Source organism: Channa argus, chromosome 15, assembly GCF_033026475.1.
Source record: "Channa argus isolate prfri chromosome 15, Channa argus male v1.0, whole genome shotgun sequence".
NCBI lineage: Eukaryota > Metazoa > Chordata > Actinopteri > Anabantiformes > Channidae > Channa > Channa argus.
In genome coordinates this window covers 1,151,323-1,170,669 of record NC_090211.1, presented here as the reverse complement: position 1 = coordinate 1,170,669, position 19,347 = coordinate 1,151,323, and the positions used below count along the sequence as shown (strand labels likewise).

At 40.8% G+C, this 19,347-nt stretch overlaps 1 protein-coding gene across 1 annotated transcript; it reads left to right on the top strand.

Annotated features, from left to right (window-relative positions):
- Nucleotides 1–13,527: 13,527 nt before the first annotated feature.
- On the top strand, nucleotides 13,528–19,094 carry hoxb4a (homeobox B4a). Its single transcript, XM_067478242.1, has 2 exons — nucleotides 13,528–15,407; nucleotides 16,878–19,094. Exons 1-2 carry the CDS (start codon nucleotides 14,939–14,941, stop codon nucleotides 17,177–17,179), a joined length of 771 nt encoding a protein of 256 aa, XP_067334343.1. The 5' UTR covers nucleotides 13,528–14,938; the 3' UTR covers nucleotides 17,180–19,094.
- Nucleotides 19,095–19,347: the final 253 nt, after the last annotated feature.

The following is a 19,347-nucleotide window of genomic DNA, read 5'->3' as shown; positions in this document are numbered from 1 at the left end:
CTGTGATAGGGTTGTTTTGGATCTTTTTATGAGTGTATGTTTAACACACTTTTGTTTTGCCACTTTTACGCACGGCCGCTCTGTGCGTAAAAGAGGTTTTAGTGCTGTGTTTAGGTGGGTGCCCATATGTGCTAACATTAAGTAAATGGACAAGGACACACAAACACACACGCACACACACACAAACACACACACACACACACACACACAACCCGTAGGACTACACTTCCTTGGGTAAAAGAAAATCTCTGTCCGTCCAGTGCCCTTGCATTTTCTAGGCAGAAGGGTTGTGAGCGAAAAGCGCCATGGACATAAACGTTCCCAAGGTTCACTCTTAGCGCTTGTTTACCTCTCTGTGAAGACAAACGTACTGTACAAACTGTACTTCTGCTCAACTTGTGTCATTTTGTTAAACAGCTTCAAACATCTACTAATGAATTTACAAGACCCCAATGGAGTCTAGTTTTACCAAAGAATCCAAGACTAAAATTAAGGTATTTTTATAATATCAAAACGCTAAATAAATGTTTGGGTAAATTAACGACAAAATCTGCTTATTAATTACAAACATTAAAATCATCGATGCAGTAATGACATAAACACTCTCAGCTAAATGCAGCCCAAATAACACGGTGTTCGTCAGGAAATAAAACCACGTGACATAACATACAATTTTAATTGACGGTGAACGAACATCAGAAACGCCAGAGCGATTCATTGACTGTATTCTGTCATACAGTCGTGAAGTCAAATTTAACAGAGTATAGGCCTAAATAGTAGTAACATTTGTTAAAATAAAATCAATGAGCTCGGGTGACAAAAACAACGTTTGAAAAAAAAAGCTCTGAAAGACCAAAGAAATGTAAAACTAGCCAATAGCAAATGAAATGCGATTATCAAGCTAGTGAAAGAAAAAAAATGGCTTTGAAATCACACTTTGTGTGCATGGAAACAGGAAAGAACCAAATTCGGCGTCATATTTAAATAATTTGTTGAAATTAACGTACACGTGGTTGAAAGTCAACTGTGCTTCAATTTAGAGACAGACACTAAAAACTACATCCTGGCTACAACTTTATCACTTGTATTGAGACTAAGAAAGAAAACTGTAGGCTGCGATATGTGTGTGGGGGGACGTTTACAGTTACAGTGTCTTAAAGTTTCCACTGACCCTTAAACTCGTTATTACTTTTCCTCTATTTCCTTCTAATGTCTGAAGCCGGACTGAAGCTGTCAAACAGCCGGGCTACTAGTCACGAGTCGACCTCCTCTTATTGCTTAGATCCATCATGTAAATTGTTTAAAGGTCTCGTGTCACGGTGGACGCTTCACATTCCGGTATTCCACGAAGAGTTCCAAAACTTTAGAGAGCGTTCCATCACTGTGCACTCACTATCTCCCGGTAGAGCGTTATCAGCCAATCCCCGCTGGGTTGGGTGTCCAACACACGAGCGACGTCACTATAAATTAATGGAGCTTCTTTTGTGTTAAGGCCGAGCGCAACATGGCGCCCCGAAGAGGCCGACAAACATTAAGTATGGCGAGATGGATGATTCCCAGCAGTGGATACAACAGAATACTGTGTGGTATTAATACTATCCACACATTGGATCTTTGCGTTTTTATTTAGTTAGCGAAATTCTATTTCTAACAACTACATAACTTGTAACATAAAATAATAACCTTGAGTTGTTTCTGTATAAATATAAGGTTATTTCTGCAGTGATTTATTGTTATTTTCTTGGATGGTCTTTTGTTTGCAGTTCTGGTCTATAAGTTTGAAACTACGCATTTTATTGTAATATTATTTTGTATCTATTTATTCTTTAGCAGTTGTACTTTCGTAATTCCCGTCTTGGTTTGGTAAAACGTTTGACAGTGTGCGGCAACCTTAACGAAACCTGTAACATTTATATGCCTATATATTTCATATATTAATGTATTTCTTGTTATGACCAAACAGTTAATCCAGTGTCCTCTGCACTTATCTTATAAGAGTGTGGGGATCTGCTTTCGGAAGTCCCACTCTGCTCTCAAAGTGTCATTTATTATGTTCGAAGTTCACGTGTACATGTGAAGCCAGTCTGCCCAGATGCATTTTTAGTCTGATGATTCCTGGCGCTGCCCTTCGCCATTGCAATTATTTTTCACAAGCTCCACACGAATGTTATTTAGGGCCATAAATAATTCAGACACCAGAGAAAATAATTTAATTAATTAATTAAATACATTTGCTTGCTTGGCCTATTTTTTTTTTTGATTGCATTGAATTGATTGCAAAAGATGCCAAAACATGCTTCCTTTTTTTATATTAAAACGTATGGTTGTACTTTCTTGTTGTTATCAGTGACTTTTCCAGGGTTTTATAATATATTAACCTGGTAGTTAGGCCTAAATGGGATTCTTTTTTATATTACACAATAAAATAATGAGCAGTGAATCAGTGAAATCTAATTTAAAATGTATGGGTTGTTGGAGACAAACGCTCTAACGGTCTGTTTAATTTCTATCTTTCTTTTTAGCAATATTTGGCCTCTTTTGAAGCAGATCATGTAACCTATGTAGAGGCTATGTGTATAACAGTTAAACAAAATTTAAAGCATGATGGTTTTTATTTCATTTATTTCTTTTATGTACAGCTCGCCTTTGACATAAATGATTTTGTATTTCCGGAGTGAGATAATTTTTCATACCCTTCCACCTACATACACACTAGCGTGTGACTGTGTGTGTGTGTAGTCTTCGGGGTCCTTAAGGAAGTTACAATTCAGTAAACAGGAAGGTGAAAAACTCCCCATTTCATTTTTTTTTTTTATCAACTTCCTCCTCTTAATAATGATACAGGAACACGCCACCACCAGCAGCACCAGCACCAGCAGCCTACTATCAGCATGTCCCAACACACATACGCACAAGGACGGGACATGACACTCGTGACATAAATGTAGTTCCTTCTCTTGTGGGGATAAGAGAGAGGGGCTGTGACATGGGAAGGCGCAGCAGCAGCTCTGTATGGGCTCCATTGTTTTTGCTGTGTGTGTCATCTGTTTCCCGTTTATGTACACAGGGCAGCTCCAGCCTGCAGCATTATGTGTATAATATGTATTATGTGTACGGGCTTGCTGCTCCTTTGAACCTGTCGAGGCTGTCACAAGGCGCTGAGTTTGGCTTTACAGTCTGTGTGTTGGTGATGATGACTGGGGTGAGTAACTAATGCGGTTGGCCCTTTTTCATTGTAAAGGTGTGTATTTGTCAGAGTGTGAGAGAGTTGCTGGCTTTGTATGGGAGCGAGTGGGGTGTGTTTTGTTGTGTTTGGTGGGTATATTGGCAGAGCATGATAGAATTGAGAGAGAGAGAGAGGTGAATGACCCGGCCATGGGAAAATTCTGTGTGTTTTTGCAGAAACCATTGGCGTGTAATACTAATAACACATTTACCAATTCGATAATTCCAGGTGATTTAGTTAAATTTGAGCTTTTTGCCGTGCATTTACAGCATTCACACAAAAGCAATTATTTGTGGGTTGAAACCTTGGACAGGGATATTATAATTCCTCTATTTTAAAAGTGCATGGGAATCCACCACGCTGTAATCACGCACGCACGGACACATACACAGAGGCTACTATAACCACTGAACCGTTTTCCATTTTCGCAGCACCTCCAGTGATTGCTTTAAATCGGCATTTGATGTCTTTTGCATACTGATAGGGGTGAACCGCGCGGCCACGCTTCATGAATAATGCACGAGCAGGAGTCACCACAAGGTCAGCAGACAGACTCGAGTCACGCACTGAAAGTAGGAGATTGCAGCGCAGGCGCAGGACAGGGGAAAAAAGCTTATACCACCGCAATACCCCCTCCTGATTGTGTGTTTACTTCGCCAACAGAGGGGAAACGAATTGCCAGTTGGCTGTTTTTATTTATCTATCAATGCTTCCCATTTCCGACTCAGACGGGAAGGAAGTTTACCGCAGACAAACGAACCCCCCCCCCATCATTTAAATCAGGCTGGGTAAATAGCTACACGGGGGTAATCTAAGTGTTCAGCCAAGCCAGTCACACAGGAACACACACACACACAGTTAGAAGCACACTGTTAATTATTGTCAAAATATAATAATTTTATTTGTGTAGAAAAAATATGCGGTGGCCAATATAACACCGATTAAGTAAACACATACACGCATATTATATCCTAAAATAATCTGCGCTGAGTGACCACCGTCTTAAATCAAGGTTGAATGTTCGAAAAAGGGGAAACAGGCCTTGACTGGGTTATTATTTTGTTTGCAGTCAATAAAAGCCTTTATCAGGGTCGCTTTGTGAGCCTGCGTATAAAGCCTTGATAAGAGCAGAATAGCTTTTGTTTGCCTTGGCGATGGGTTATGACAAGCCGATAACCTTGCAAATATTGAAAATAATTGAGGCCAAGGGCAGGTATAGTGTTTGCTTTTTAATGGCATGTTTAGTGTGCGCCTGGGCAGCGTACACTATCACTACGATGTGGTTTGAGATCATTCAACAACAACCAAAAAAACTATATATTACCATGTAAGCTTGTTTGTATTTTGTGACAAATGAGGTATATGGGCCTATCTTCGCTTGTGATTGTATGCATGTATAAAACAAGTAATACTGCGATAAGTAAATCAAAATCAGGTTAATTCGCCAAGTAGGATTGTAATTGAGTAGAAGAACTTGGGTTAACAAACGTAAACACCACTACTACTACTACTAATATAATAATAATAATAATAATAATAATAATAATAATAATAATAATAATAATAATAATAATAATACTGTACTATATAATAAAAATAAAATAAATAAATACATAATAAACAAATAATAATATTCTACTATATAGTAAAAATAAAATAATAATAATAATACGTATGATAATAATAATAATAAGATAGTAGCAACTAATCAAGCTTTTTCCGTCCTAAAACGCACAGCGTCCCCTGCTATAAGGCCTTCTGTCCCTAATTAAGACTGAATCCTTTTGAGCCGTCTTGCAGGGATCAGTCCACAGGTTCAGTGAGGACAGAGGACTGTAATTTTCCAGAGAATGCAGCTCTCTCGTGCCGCCACCAGAGCCCGCTTCAGACCAGGAGGACAGCGAGAGCCATCCGAGAGCCCACGCGAGCCCCGCTGCTGCTGCTGCTGCTGCTGCCTCCCTTCCTGCACGCGCCCCCCGTCCTTTTGAATCCTAACCGAAGATAACCTGGAACCACCTCCCGTCTCTCTCTCACTGCGAAAATACACAACTGTCAGAGCTGTCGCCGTCTTTCGCAGTTGATTAATGGGAGTGTAGGAAAACACACAAGTAGGACTGTAGGTGGAAGCTACAGAGGGAAAGATACAAATTCCATTCAAACGAGGCTGCCTCCTTTAAGCTAACTTTAAATCTTGTTAGCCGGAGACAGGACAAGCTATCTCCTAAATAAGGTAAGCAACGGCTGGCTCATCCAGAAGCACACAGACTAGACAACCTTCAGTCTCTAAAGAGACATAAGGCCGCTGCTTCTCTCTTTCTGCCGGGGGCGAAGTAGAGGAGCAGGGAGAATCCATAGCTCTTATCACGGGAACAGCCAAGCCGGGTGTCCATGCTACGAGCCAGTCTGCAGCACAAGGTTCATGGAGTTGAAGGGTCAAAAGTTCAGCTTAGTGCGTGAGTTCCGCCCTTGCCTCCCCTCACTCATTCCACTCCAGACCATTTCTGTACGTCAAAGGCAAAGGGAGGGAGGGAGGGAGTCAGAGGAGCAGAGGTAGGGAGGTACAGATGAGAGAAATGATAGCAGGAGGCAAAGGAGAGGTGAAGGCCTGACCTTCTCTTCCCGTCCCTCTATCCACAGCAACAAAAGCAAATCTCCTCGCCATAATGTACTGAGAGAGATGAAGGGTAAAGACAAGAAAACGGAGGGGTTGAAGGTGGTTTTAGGAGGGCGGAAGGTATTCGGTGACATGGAGGTGGGTGGGTGAATGTCTGGGGGGTATTTGGCTGCACATTCTGTGCACACGGCTAACATTTGTTTCAAATAAGATTGCTGCTCTGTTTTAAGTTTTGGCCATGAACAAGGGTTTCCGAGGCGCAGGAAAAGAAATATACACAAATTAACAAATATATAAAAGATATTAATGATTTTTTTTCTTTTTTGTAAAATAACCTTTAAGTGTGGGAAGCTACCACTTCAACCCAATTTAAGCATTATCAACATCTGGTTATACACAGACTGTGTTTATGAACTAGTCGCCCGGTTCTTACTGGAAAAACTATGTGACTCGTAGAATTGAACAAATCCTGTCTTGAAGAAGCTCATTGTGAGGTGAAACTATAATGTAATCCTGAAACAACGTTTATATATTTAAATGCATAAGCGCTTGTTTACAATTTAAGCATCCCAGTATTCGTTATTAACACATCTTAAATAAACCAACAACGATATGACATTGTGGTTTGATCTCAAATGTGCAGAACTAACGATTGGCGGTAGTAACGTGACGCTTTTATGCATGGAACTAACAGCTATTTATAATACTCCAGCGATTTTAGAGAGGGATTTCAGCAAAGCAAAGTGGAGCTCTTCCTCTCTTCAGCCTTATCAGCACAACCCTGTCAGAAATAAACTCTTATCTCCTTCACTGTTCAGAAATGATTGCTCTCCTTATCCGATTTTTCCAGAGCAAAAATAATGTCTGCCCATGTCTACTTTCCTAGCTAAAAGAATTAGCCTGAAACCCTTTTATTTATTTATCTGTATAACGTTGATTATTATTATTATTATTATTATTATTATTATTATTATTATTATTATTATTATTATTATTATTATAATCCCCAAATGTAGGTACCACAAGTTCATCTTACTATTTCGCTACTTTTAGCAACGTGCAATACTGGGCATTAGATAAAGTTCCCACAACCAGGTGTATGTCTGTGTGTGTGTGTGTGTGTGTGTGTATGTGGCGAAGGGGTGTGTGGGGGCGCTAAATCTAAAATCTTTGATCTTGTTAAGGGGTGGGGGGCAAAATGATCATTCTGTAAATAATTCATCCGCATATTGACGCAAACACGCTGGGATCCCACGGCTCTGCCCCCCACTCATCTGTGGACTCACGCGCCCCTGTCGGCCTGACGGAAGAGCATATAACATTAATAATGGAATTTTGCTATATGCGCGTGCATGGCTCTTCTAAAACGTCACATATGAATATTACTTTGTTTACATACGTTGTTATAATAGATAAAACGTTAGTAGCTCAAACTGTTTTATTCACAAAACACCATATAAAATGTAACGGAAGTGGCAATAACTGTTTTCTGTATAAAGAGAGAGAGAAAGAGAGAAACGGGAAAATATAAGGAAAGTAACAGCAGGGGAATGAATAGACGGAAATGTGGCAATATGGCTGCAGTGAGCTCGGTAAAAATCCATCCCCGCGTTGCAGAGAATCGAATAACATCAATATAAATCCACCTGATACCTCAGTGTCTGGTCTCCACGCGGCTCATAGCTCGTTAAGTACAAAGAAATGGTTGTTTATAGCAACTAAGCTCGAATACGACACATTTGTTTCTAGCACATATTCATGTAGAGGAGTCTAAGTGATGATGTGGTTAGGCTGCAGGTTCACATATCAGCGTCCACGGTGGTGTCATTAATATTTATACAACACAAGGCAAAGGAGAAATGATCCTGGAAGAAAAGAAAAGGCTGTGCGTGTTTGTGTGTGTGTGTGAGAGAGAGAGAGCCCTCCCTCCGAATCCACTGACCATTTTTCTTCAAAGTAATGTCTCCAACTCAATTTAGTATGACGGAGAGGGAGAGACGGGGAAGAGAAAACTACAAAATGACAGAGGGAGAGAGAGGGGGGGAGAAAGAGAGAGAAAAAAAGGTGGAAGGGGCAGAAAGAAAGGGAGGAGGTGAGAGAGAAAGAGAGGGGGGCTTGCCTCTGCTCGGGGTGAACGAGAGGTCAGCGCGTCTCACCGATATTAAAATGTGTACCGGGGACGCGGGGTGACACGCCTCGTCTGTTAAACAAAGAGTGTGCCAAACTGGCAGATTAATTTGAAAACTTGAGTCCATGCACACACACACACAACACTTAATGCCTTAAAGAGCCCACAGTCTCGACAGCAGCCCTGCTCGTTCTTCCTCAGTCCCAAATCGCTCGATTCAGTCCAACACGGGGAAACACGGCCACCGGTGCAGGGAAGTTCTCCGCTGTTATTTATCGCCGATTCGGTCGCGCTTTCACGCCCGGTAGTGGTGACTTTGTTTCCCCTGGATTGTACCCGCAAATCGGGTCAAACTATGCCGAGATATTTCGTTCATTGAAACGTAGAATGTTTATAGTTTTCCGGAGATCCGAAGGTATGCGTCGATGCGCGTGAGCGTGCGTGTACGCTGGCGTGGGTGTCCGCGGAAATGACAGAGACTTTTTTTTTTCCTTTTAGGACATCACGACGAATCCGAGGTCAAAAACCTGTGGCTTCCAAAGAAGAGAGAGAGACAGAGGGAGAGAGAGAGAGAGAGAGAGAGAGCTGAGGCGTGAATGCCGAAGTGGGAATGCTTGATTTTACGAAGAGCAGAGAGGATAAAGTGTGGAGCACAGCTGCTTTGATGGAGGTGCCAAGAAGAGCGAGAAAAAGAAAAAATAACCACAGAAGGAACATTTTGTTGCAATCAAAGTCACGACGCTGGCAGAACGGAGAGACGGGCCCGTGAGCTACAGAGGAGTGAGTACACAACAAAAGAAATCGCCTTTTAGAAGAAGAAGCTGCCTCTTTTGCTTGTGGTTGTGTGTGTGTACGCCTGTGTGTGTGTGTGTGTGTGTGCTAGCTCTCTTGCTTGTTGCCTACCATGTGTGTGCGTATGGCAGGTGCTTTGTCCATGCCGAGAGGGAGGGGGAGACCACGTGTTGCAAAACGCCCTCCACCACTTCCTGCTGTTTCCAAGTCGATTCCCTTAATGACATCATCAATGCATATCTTTCAGGTGGCTGTGCGCGTCATACTGGGGGGGGGAGGGGTCAGTGTGTCGAACTTATAATTACACATTTAAATATTAATAGATAGATGTGCACAGGCTTTAGTTTTTAATCAGTGTTCGATTTCCACCAACCCGTGCACCTCACCATGTAGTTTCCACACACACGCGCACCCTACCATACAGGCCTATGGCTATCTGACTATTGGAGGGTGAAGGCGAGGTCGTGGTCAGTGGAATGTCAAAGGTCACGCTGAAACTTTCACTCTGTTAAATTCTGTCCTGTTCGAAGACATTATTCCAATATTGTTTTTTTGTAATCAGAAAAGCAAATATAAAGTTTTCCAAATTTTCTTTCCAAATATTAAAGCTAGAAATTGATTGTCTCCATGCTAGTAGGTAAAATATAAACAATAACAAATGCATTCGCTGTGCTGTGGAAAAAATATATATAGTAAAAAAAAAAAAGACGTTTTCCCAAATGGATTTGACTTGGCACCAGCAGTGCTGCGGTTATGTCAGTTAGTATCCAGATGTTGATGTCTAATCTTCCTGGTGTGTGAAGCGTGTTGATTAGCCTGTATAAAAACAGCAGTGCTTTCAGCCGTCTATCTTCTTCTGTTGATTGCTTTCTTTGATCATCTTATAAGCTGGCAGTGAATTTAAATGCAGCCCAATCTACACAGAGCATTTGTTTCTCTTCCTCGTTTGCGGTTCTATACGAATTTTCTGCTAATGCTGTACGTAACCAGTCTGCGCTTAAATATGACACTGTTTAATTTTCCACAGGCTGTTAGAATGTGCGTCTAGTCAGAATATGAGGGGAAACTGAGAGGAGCTGCAAGATTTTTGTTTTATCTCACTTTGATGCATGTTCGTTATTGCGTTTCCACAGTCATATTAAAAGACAAGCACGTTCTTGTACGCGATCACACTGCAGTGCACGAGGATAGACTCTATCGATGGACTGCGCTTTTTAAAATATAGAATTTTTCTTTGATTGATAGGCCTTTAAAGTGCAGCTGCATTTCTCTGGCCATTTTGGAGTCATGCTTTGGATTGCTCTTTATCCCCTCCCTGTTGTTTCCATCCCACAGTTTTACCTGACACCCTGCAGACTGCTGGTCCGCCTGCTGCATTATCAAATTAATTTGCTCTCACACCCAGAGCCGAGCTTCCCGCTTCCACACAATAGATAGCTGAAAAAACACCTCCAGATTAATACTTGCAGAACGAAGGGATAGGCCCATGCAGCACTTCATTTTTCCCCCTGTGTCGGTTGGTTTGCATGACAATAACCAGGGGAATGGACCTTGATTTATTTTTCAAACTGCACAAAGGAGCAAAGCCACATTTCTCATCTTCGTCGTTGTCCCTATTTTTCTCTTCGGTAATATTTCAGAGCATTGACAAGTCTGGTTGCTGCAGATAATGGGAGCATTTAACCCTTCCATGAGTTCATTTTCGTTTTCTCACTGGCGTTGCACCAGTTTTGGGCTAAGTTTAAAACAGATATAAGAACCAAGCTTTATGTGGCCAATATATTGGGATATTATGCTACAGCCTACGGAACTAACACGTCTTCATTCTTCCAGCAAACGCTATTTGCTTTTTATCATCACTATAAATCTCAATATATTCCCTTTCCTTATGAAACTGCAGAATTGTAAATTCTTACCTCAACCATCCTTAATATGAAGGCGTTTTAGAGAAAACTTGAAGTACAATTTGTAGTGGAAGTTAAATCAGAGATGACTTTTCCGTGACTCTGCCAAGAACAACTGAGTTTGAGGGCTGTTGATTATAGAGAGGTCATAAATCGGGGTGTTTAAAGTTATTTATCTAGCCCTGTTCTCTTCCGCTCCCTGCATGTTGACATGCTTTTTATTTCACAACTCCTCGCCGTTTCAGTGTGTTTGTGTTTGAGCTGGAAACAGAATTCACCCGCAATAAAAGCCACATGTTGAAATCCAGATTTGTTAACGTCTCTACCTCTGTAACTTGTCCTGATATTACATCAAAATGTTACAGCTGAGAGAAACACAACTTTCATTTTACCTCTGGGACAGCTGACTCAAATGTATTCAAATCAAAGTGTTTATATCAGCTAAAATCTAATTTTAAAACTTTTATTTTGTCTAATTTGAAATCAGAAATATTAACCAAAATATTTAAGTTAGGTGAAGCGCAGCATTCAATGTCCTTAAAAGTATGTTTTTTTTCCTGGCTGCATCAAATGTGCATTATATCTAAATGTATATGGTATGGAAACCAATTATTCCAGCCCTTCGAGTGTGTCTGAGTAAATGTCTGAGTAGTTAGTTAGGCTATCACATTGACATCTCTACCTGTAGCCGGAAGAACTGCCTTCCCATTAAACAGAATAGCACATGACAAACTTGACAGAGGGAAGGGAAGTGCATCAGTCAGACTCAACACACCTTGATACATACCTGAGATGACCCGCGGCCGAGCGGGAGGTCAAAGTGACATATAATAGAACAAAATGGAATAGAATGGAAAAGCCTATTTGAACTGAAAACTACGAAATAAGAAGGAAGAAATATGTATAATGCACACTAGAAAAAGAAGAGAAGCAGAATTCGAACTCACTGCTCGCTGCTTTTGTTGTTCAATCTGATGATATATGAGAAAACGGAGAACAGCATTATTGCCTGCAGCAGGGAAGGAGTGTCTATGTCACAAAATCAATGAGGGGGGCACAGAAGCAGGTTGAAATTACATGGAAAATATAGCAGGAAAAACATGGAGGCCTATGTAATGCATCATGAACAGCACCTTTCTCGTTTATGAACTAATTGGCATCGCTGTTTTTGTCTTCAAATGATCTAGTCATATTGCATATCAAAGTGTTAGCAGATTGTGAATATTAAAATGTAAACAAATTTAAGGCTATATGAGATCTGGTTGTTAGATAGATAGATAGATAGATAGATAGATAGATAGATAGATAGATAGATAGATAGATAGATAGATAGATAGATAGATAGATAGATAGATAGATAGATAGATAGATGTGTGATGTTCAGATCACTTTTTAATTCAGTTAAATCAGTTTTAGAAAAAAAGAAAGAGCATTTCATTTACTATAGTGAAAGGACATGGATTCATTTATTCATTGCTCCATCCATCCTTCAGTCACATCATTCAGAACTATTTCTGATAGAGCAGTGTTTCCCCGTGCCAAGCGATTTGTCTTTTCTTTCATTAAATTGTGTTCATTCTGTTAGAACGGTCCACGCTTAAAGATGCCAAGCTTTTTTGATCTTTATAATTTAGTGGGCAGGCTATTACGCGAATGGAAAGCTGCACGTGGGTTTTAAGTTTAAACAAAATGTTCGATTCAAAGTCAAAAGTGACGAACTAAATGGACTATAGATATATTCACGTTGATTAAATAAATACATTAAAGAAATGATGCGAAGATCGTAGAGTCTTGATGTTCCAATTTAAAACAAAACAACAATAATAATAATGATATACATATTTGGCAACATAAATAAAATAATTTGCTCTAATTAAATATGTTTAACGAGGTTATTTATAATGTATGATAGGCTTTTATTTTCACAGTAAGAATTTACTGTTTCACATTTACACCTGGAAGTAAAAACTCCATTTTAATGGGTGTGTAAAGCTGCATCGAGCCAACCTATTCTTCCCATACGCCTCCAATATTTTCTAAAATGAAACCTAAACTCCCAACGTATTTCTTTTATTTTACCTTCTTGTTTTATTTTACGAATTAACTATTTAATCATCGCCTTTGACTTACAGGAAGTGTTAGAACTCCATAACTTAATTTCCCACACCCCCACCAGCACTGGGAAGGTCAGGGATCAGAGACAGTACAGATGGATGAAATCATTCTGGTGTGGCTGCGACAGTGAGTTTATGAAAGCAATAAAAGTCTATCAACGGTGTAAACTTGTGCCTCCAGAGAGCCACTGTCTTCTATATCTACCCTGTAGATCCGGATTTGTGTAAAAATCATTAAAACAATCACAAATTCGCTTCTAGGGGAGTATATAGTGGATTTATACACGACGGCAGCGATGGATCCGACTCAAGTCGCAAAGGCCTGTAGTTGCTGTTATTGAGTTGGAGCGCCTTTATTAACTCCGTGTTTTATGTTCGTTTATAGCTTATTAAAGTAGAAAATAAGACGAAAAATTTGATTTGGATTTTCTTTATGAAGCTACTAAATATAAACGTGTCTGTTTATTTTTTTTTAAGACCCAACGTGTGTCATCTCCCCTAAAGTGAAGAAACCCCAATGCAGGTTATGTACATTTATTTTTTTCGATCATCAACCCGCTTCACAGTTTGAAAAGGCAACTCCGGGTCGAGCTGGACGTTTTGTTATTTATTGTTTGTCTCGTTGAAAAATGATGCCCTGGCCTTTACTGTTCAGAGAAGGAGTATTGGGGGTCTTGTGTGTGTGTGTGAGTGTGTGGGTGTGTGTATGTACTGGTGCTAGGGGGGGGGGCGGGGGGCGGGGGGAAGAGGTTAGGTTTCGATTTAGAGACGGTCAATTTTCTCGAATCTCAGGACTTGGATATCTCGATCATCTTTCTTTTGGGTCTTTGTTTGCGCACACAATTTAGTCCTGATAAGACCCCAGAAATTGCACACCTGTCTTCCTTTGATACCATTCTATTCTATTGTATTCTAAATTTTAAAAGGATCTGTGATTTGCAGTACATGTTATATTATTTGTGTCTTGTGTTGTTGATGGACGCTGATGAAACCGAACAGATTTACTAATATTAGAAGGAGTTTACTTAAACGATGTTTGGTGGAATGCTGGTGTTTTCTTGTATAAATAAAAAAAAATGTGAGCAGACTTATTATTTTCCCAGTTGGAAAATAAATTCTTTGGGGAAAAACCCCATGTCACTGTTAATCAGTGCATAGCGAAGGACAAAACTGGTTGAATAGTAAATGGCTGCGATGTTATATCAGAATGTGCATGGAAATAAATCCTGGCTGAGTCTGAATTACCATGCAAGTGGGGTTAAATGTAGAATGGCTGCCTGTTGTTAAAATATATAAATATATATATATGCAGGACTTGTTCTTAATGCAAAGGTCTACTGGTGATTTAGGAGGCCGTGTAACCTGAATTAGTTGATGAATTTTCTATCGATCCTAAACAAGCTAGATTTATCTCTGACACGGTACTGCTGCTCCTGCTGCTGGGTGGCGGCGCAGCAGCCGACCAGGTCACTCTTCCAATCCTCTTATTGTCCGTAAAAAGAACAGAAGAAAAAAAAAACTTTGGCAAGTATGTACCCACACACACCCAAATATATACACAGAGGGTGGTGCCGGCGCCACTTTAAATCCCCCCAAGCGTTCTGCTTCTGCTGCTTCTTTTTTTTTTTTTTTTTTTTTACATGTTCCATTTGAGGTTCCAGCTAGACGACTATTAGGGGAAAGGGTTCGTTTGCAATAAGAGCTGACTGTGATCTCTACTGTACTCTGTTGGTGCTATATGTCCACCTCAGCCAGGACTTGCTGTGTTTTATTGGTGTCAAACGCATTTTGTTATTGTGGTGATTCTCTGCCTGCTTCGGATGGCGTGCGTCATGTAGTGGAGCAAAACACACAACACACAGTAAGAGGGGCATAAATGGCGGGGGGCGGGTATTGTAATACTGTGAATGCCCACAAATCGAGGCCATATGATTATGCGTGTGCGGGGGCTCCGTGTATGCTTCAATTTCCTTATCCGGGGTTTGTCCCGGGGGCGCGCCATTGGCCAGTTGTCGTCACGTGGCTTCTTAACTTTCTTCACTTGACAGAAAAGTAGGAGGGTTTAACTGAACAGGAATAACCGAAGAGTAAAGGGATGAGATATAAATTTTAGTTATATATTTTTCGAGTAGGTTCAATTCCACAAAAAGACTGAAATTAATGGCCATGAGCTCCTATTTGATAAACTCCAACTATGTGGACCCGAAGTTCCCACCGTGCGAGGAATACTCACAGAGCGACTATCTGCCCAGCCACTCTCCGGATTATTACAGCTCTCAGAGGCAGGAGACTGCTGGCTTTCAGCCGGACTCTCTATACCACCAACAACATCACCCACACCACCAGAACCACCACCAGCAACGGGCTGAGCCGCCTTATACGCCGTGCCAGCGCACAGGGCAGCCCGCCTCGGTGGTAATGTCTCCAAGGGGTCACGTCCTCCACCCGTCCGGACTGCAGACCACCCCCGTCCCGGAGCAGAGTCACCGCTGTGAGTCGGTGACACCCAGCCCACCTCCACCACCGCCTTGCGGTCAAACGCCACATAGCCAAAGCACTTCTTCCCCCGCGAGCACTCGCAAGGACCCCGTTGTCTACCCCTGGATGAAGAAAGTCCATGTAAACATTGGTAAGAGCTGCATGCAAACTTCTTTCTCTCTCTCTCTCTCGTGCTGCGCCTTTGTGCCTGCAGTTTAAACCCATGCAGTCAGCTAGGTGTCCACCGTCAAAATCTATGGCTTCCTTTGCCTGTTTTCTGTTAGAAGTGAAAGAGTAGCCCTTGGGTCAAGATTTACGATCGTCTGTTTGCAGGGCCAATATAATTACACCCTCCATAAATTTTTATTACACCACTCCTCTGAGGTACCTTTTGAAGTCCGATCTGCGGCTCTTTTGCTCTAATTCCTAGCCTTATGACAACTCAGACCGAGCCCATAAGTTAGCTTTTATGCTTTGGTAATTTGATTTTAAGTGGTCGGGTTGTATAAACGGTGTACTTTACTCTGTTGAGTCTTCCTTCCCCACTCGTTGTTCAAGGGGAGGGAAAGTTTTATGGCAGCTGAAATATTCACGTTTATGGAGCCGGCTGTAAAACACTAATGTAAAACCAAGTAGCTCCAGTTTGTTATGGCTTCTCTGTGTTCTGGTATAGATGTTGCATGCTACATATTGGAATAATCGCGGTGCATGTTCACTCGGCGACAGAAAGGCAGTTCTGGAATTCCCTCGTTATTGTTTCACTCCAGCCTTTTGCTCGGAAAGAAAAAAAAACATAGGACATGCATCTTTCTCTTTGAAATGTTGTTTCAGTTGCCACGTTTTGTGGTTTGGTTGAGGTTTCCCTGTTGTATTTTATTTATTTATTTTTTGAGATTTGATGATCATTGTACAGTCGGACATGCAGTGGTCTGTAGCTGCTGCTCCCCTAACACTTCAGTTAAACTCAACCAACCAAAGCAACACAATGGTATTATCCCCGTACTCAGTCCGTGGCATATGCGCACTCGAAGACTGAAAATGAGGGAAGAAGCTCCATACTTTTTGGGTTATTGCTGCTCTTTTTTGTTTGTCGTGTATCTATGTGATCTTGGTCATGCGTGCGCTAACGTGTTACAACAGCAGCTTCCCAACACGTAAATGCAGCCGTGGCCCCGACTTGCTCTCATATCACAACATTTGGACAACAGAGTCAGGCTGTGTGTTTTCTGCTTAAAATGCTTTAAAAAGCTTAAAATGACGCTTCACAGCATGTGTTCAACTAACAATGTATTGTATAAGCAAAAAAACTAAACAAACAAACAAAAAAAATCTGCACTGTCGCGTAAATGTGTTGCAAACTGGTTGTAGGTTAAAACAGAACTGCAATCACTGAACGATCTGCCAGAATTAGATTCATATAATCTGCCACAGTAAGTCTAAGTTATTAGTAATAGTATCAGTACTATTAGGTAACGGAGTCAGAGTATGGAATTTACTTAGGTATTATTATTATAATAATTATTATTAATGTTATTGGACTGGTAGAATTGTGGTTGCTGTATTTCATCTTCTTCCTCTCAAGTGCCTGAAGTGACGATCCTTTCCCATTGTTCTCCCACAGTGAATTCAAACTACACAGGGGGCGAACCGAAGAGGTCGCGGACGGCCTACACGCGCCAACAGGTTTTGGAGCTGGAGAAAGAGTTTCACTACAACCGGTACCTGACGCGCAGGCGCAGGGTGGAGATCGCGCACACGTTATGTCTGTCAGAGCGGCAGATCAAAATCTGGTTCCAGAACCGGAGGATGAAGTGGAAGAAGGACCACAAGCTACCTAACACTAAGGTCCGATCTGGGGCGAACAACGGCACAAACTCTCAAGCCCTTACTGGTTCACAGAACCGCTCTACCGGACCACTATAGCCCAGCACTTTGGCTCTTTGTCTGATGTGTGTCCCCCTGTTTTCCAACCTATTTCCCAAACCGAACCGGCAGCCACGCTTGTAACCGCCGCAACCTGCACTTTGAACCCGAATAACTCTTTGTTCGTGGAGGGAGAGATGAATGTGTTTGCCGTCTGTATTGCCCTGATCTGTGCTGTTATACAATATTATGACGTTATGACGTGCAAGTGGGTGGAGGGGAAGATTTCCCATTCATAAAAAAAATACATAAAAGTAGGCGAAGAAGGAGACTGGAAGAACCGAAAAACAATGCGGTTGCTTCGTAGATTTTCTCCCCCCACTCTGTGTTTGCTTTTTATATTTATGTCTTTTTGTACTCCTTTCTCTCTTCCTCTCTGTGACGGAGCATAAGACGGTAGCCTGAAGATTATGTGCCCGTGTGTGTGGTTTCATTTTCTTTCTATTTTTTTGTCACTATGCGAGACATTTTTTTTTTTTTTTTTTTTTTTTTGTGAAGATGGATCCTCGTTTTCATCTTTAATCATGCCAAACTTGGGACCCATTTGTCATGTTTACTCTGCGGCTACAAAGCAAAAGGGGTGAACCGCGGCTTTGCCCATTACCCCTCACCACAGACCCCCACACCTACCTCCCCCCACACACACCATTCTCCAATCCCCACTCAAACGCACACATGCACGTGTAATAAATGGAAATCAAGTGAAGTATTCTTACACCACTCCTCACACACACACACACACACACACACATGCTCTTATCCTTTCGCCCCAACCTTATAGTACTCTACTCTAACAATATAACCTCCGGTGTGATTGCGAGAGACAGTTTTCTGTCTTGTTGTTAAAACTGTTGGTATTTTTGTTTTGTCTAATGACAAATATAGCTTTTTAAAAATTTAATTACTTAATTTTGAATTCAGTGTTGATTGTAAACACTTTATGCTGGTATTGTTTAGAGTGTCAAGGAGGGTTTATGTGGTCCGTTGAATGTTCATTTATGATGTTGTATACAGGGAAACAGAAAGACAGGGTGAATACAGTGAAATATAGTCAAATTAACGTATGTTCCACTAAGTACCAAACAGGGTTTATAAAGTTGCCGATACAAAGGACTTTAATATTCAAACCAAAATCCCGGTACACATAACTTAAGAACACATGTACAAACGCAGCACTACAATGTACTACCTATTACCTCAGTTGTACTTATATATTTTTTATTTTGACTTGGTATTTTCTATTGCTCGTTCTATGAAGTGACAGCTTTTCGAGCTTCTATATTTTCTCAGATTGTGTGACGCGGTATAATAACAATTATAATTATTATCTGCAATACATAAAGCGCTATTCTTTTCTTGTAACCTGTATGGAGAATTACACAAAACAAGTAATTTAATTATGAATAACCCGTGAATAATCTAGCCAGGGACATTCAGAAACATAAGGAGCTTTTTATTGCATGTCTGAATTGGTGTGGATTTATTTTTCGCTCTTTACCTCTTTGTCTCATCTTTTCTCGGCACATTAAATGCGCGCACACTGTCCCTGTCTCTTTACCTTTCGCCTCCTCTCTATTATTTCACTTTTGACACGTTTTAGATATTTTTTTTCGGAACGTGTTTTTAAATGTTATTTTATTTACATTCCAAAGATCGATTTCTATCGTTTATGATGATGATAATATTAAAGATGGCATTGTTGTGTTACTTCCCCCTGATATGTAAGTTGCTCCTTTCTCTGCTTATGTCCACCTTCCTAATATTTGTACATAGTTCTTAGAAATTTAAATAAATGCCTGAAAAAAGCATCGTTTTCTATCCTCTTCTCTCATTTCCTCGCTTAACATTATGATACAATCTTTTTTAAAGATTGAAGCTCTTTATCAATATCTGCTTCAAGTAATATTTGTTTCTGAAATGTAGCATTTTGTAAAGTAATATGCTTTTGTATTTTGCCTTCCATAGCAGGTTTGAAACAGCAAAACCTCCCCCGCCTCTCTCCTCTCATCCAGGATTAACGGTGAAGCATGCATTCAAATTACACATTCATACGTTTCCACATGCACACACAATAAATAATTTCATTTAATTTCAGTGTTTGCTTTTCCTCCAAACTCACAGCGACCTGTCTTAAGAAATCTGGAGCCTGTGATGATTAATCTGTCCCG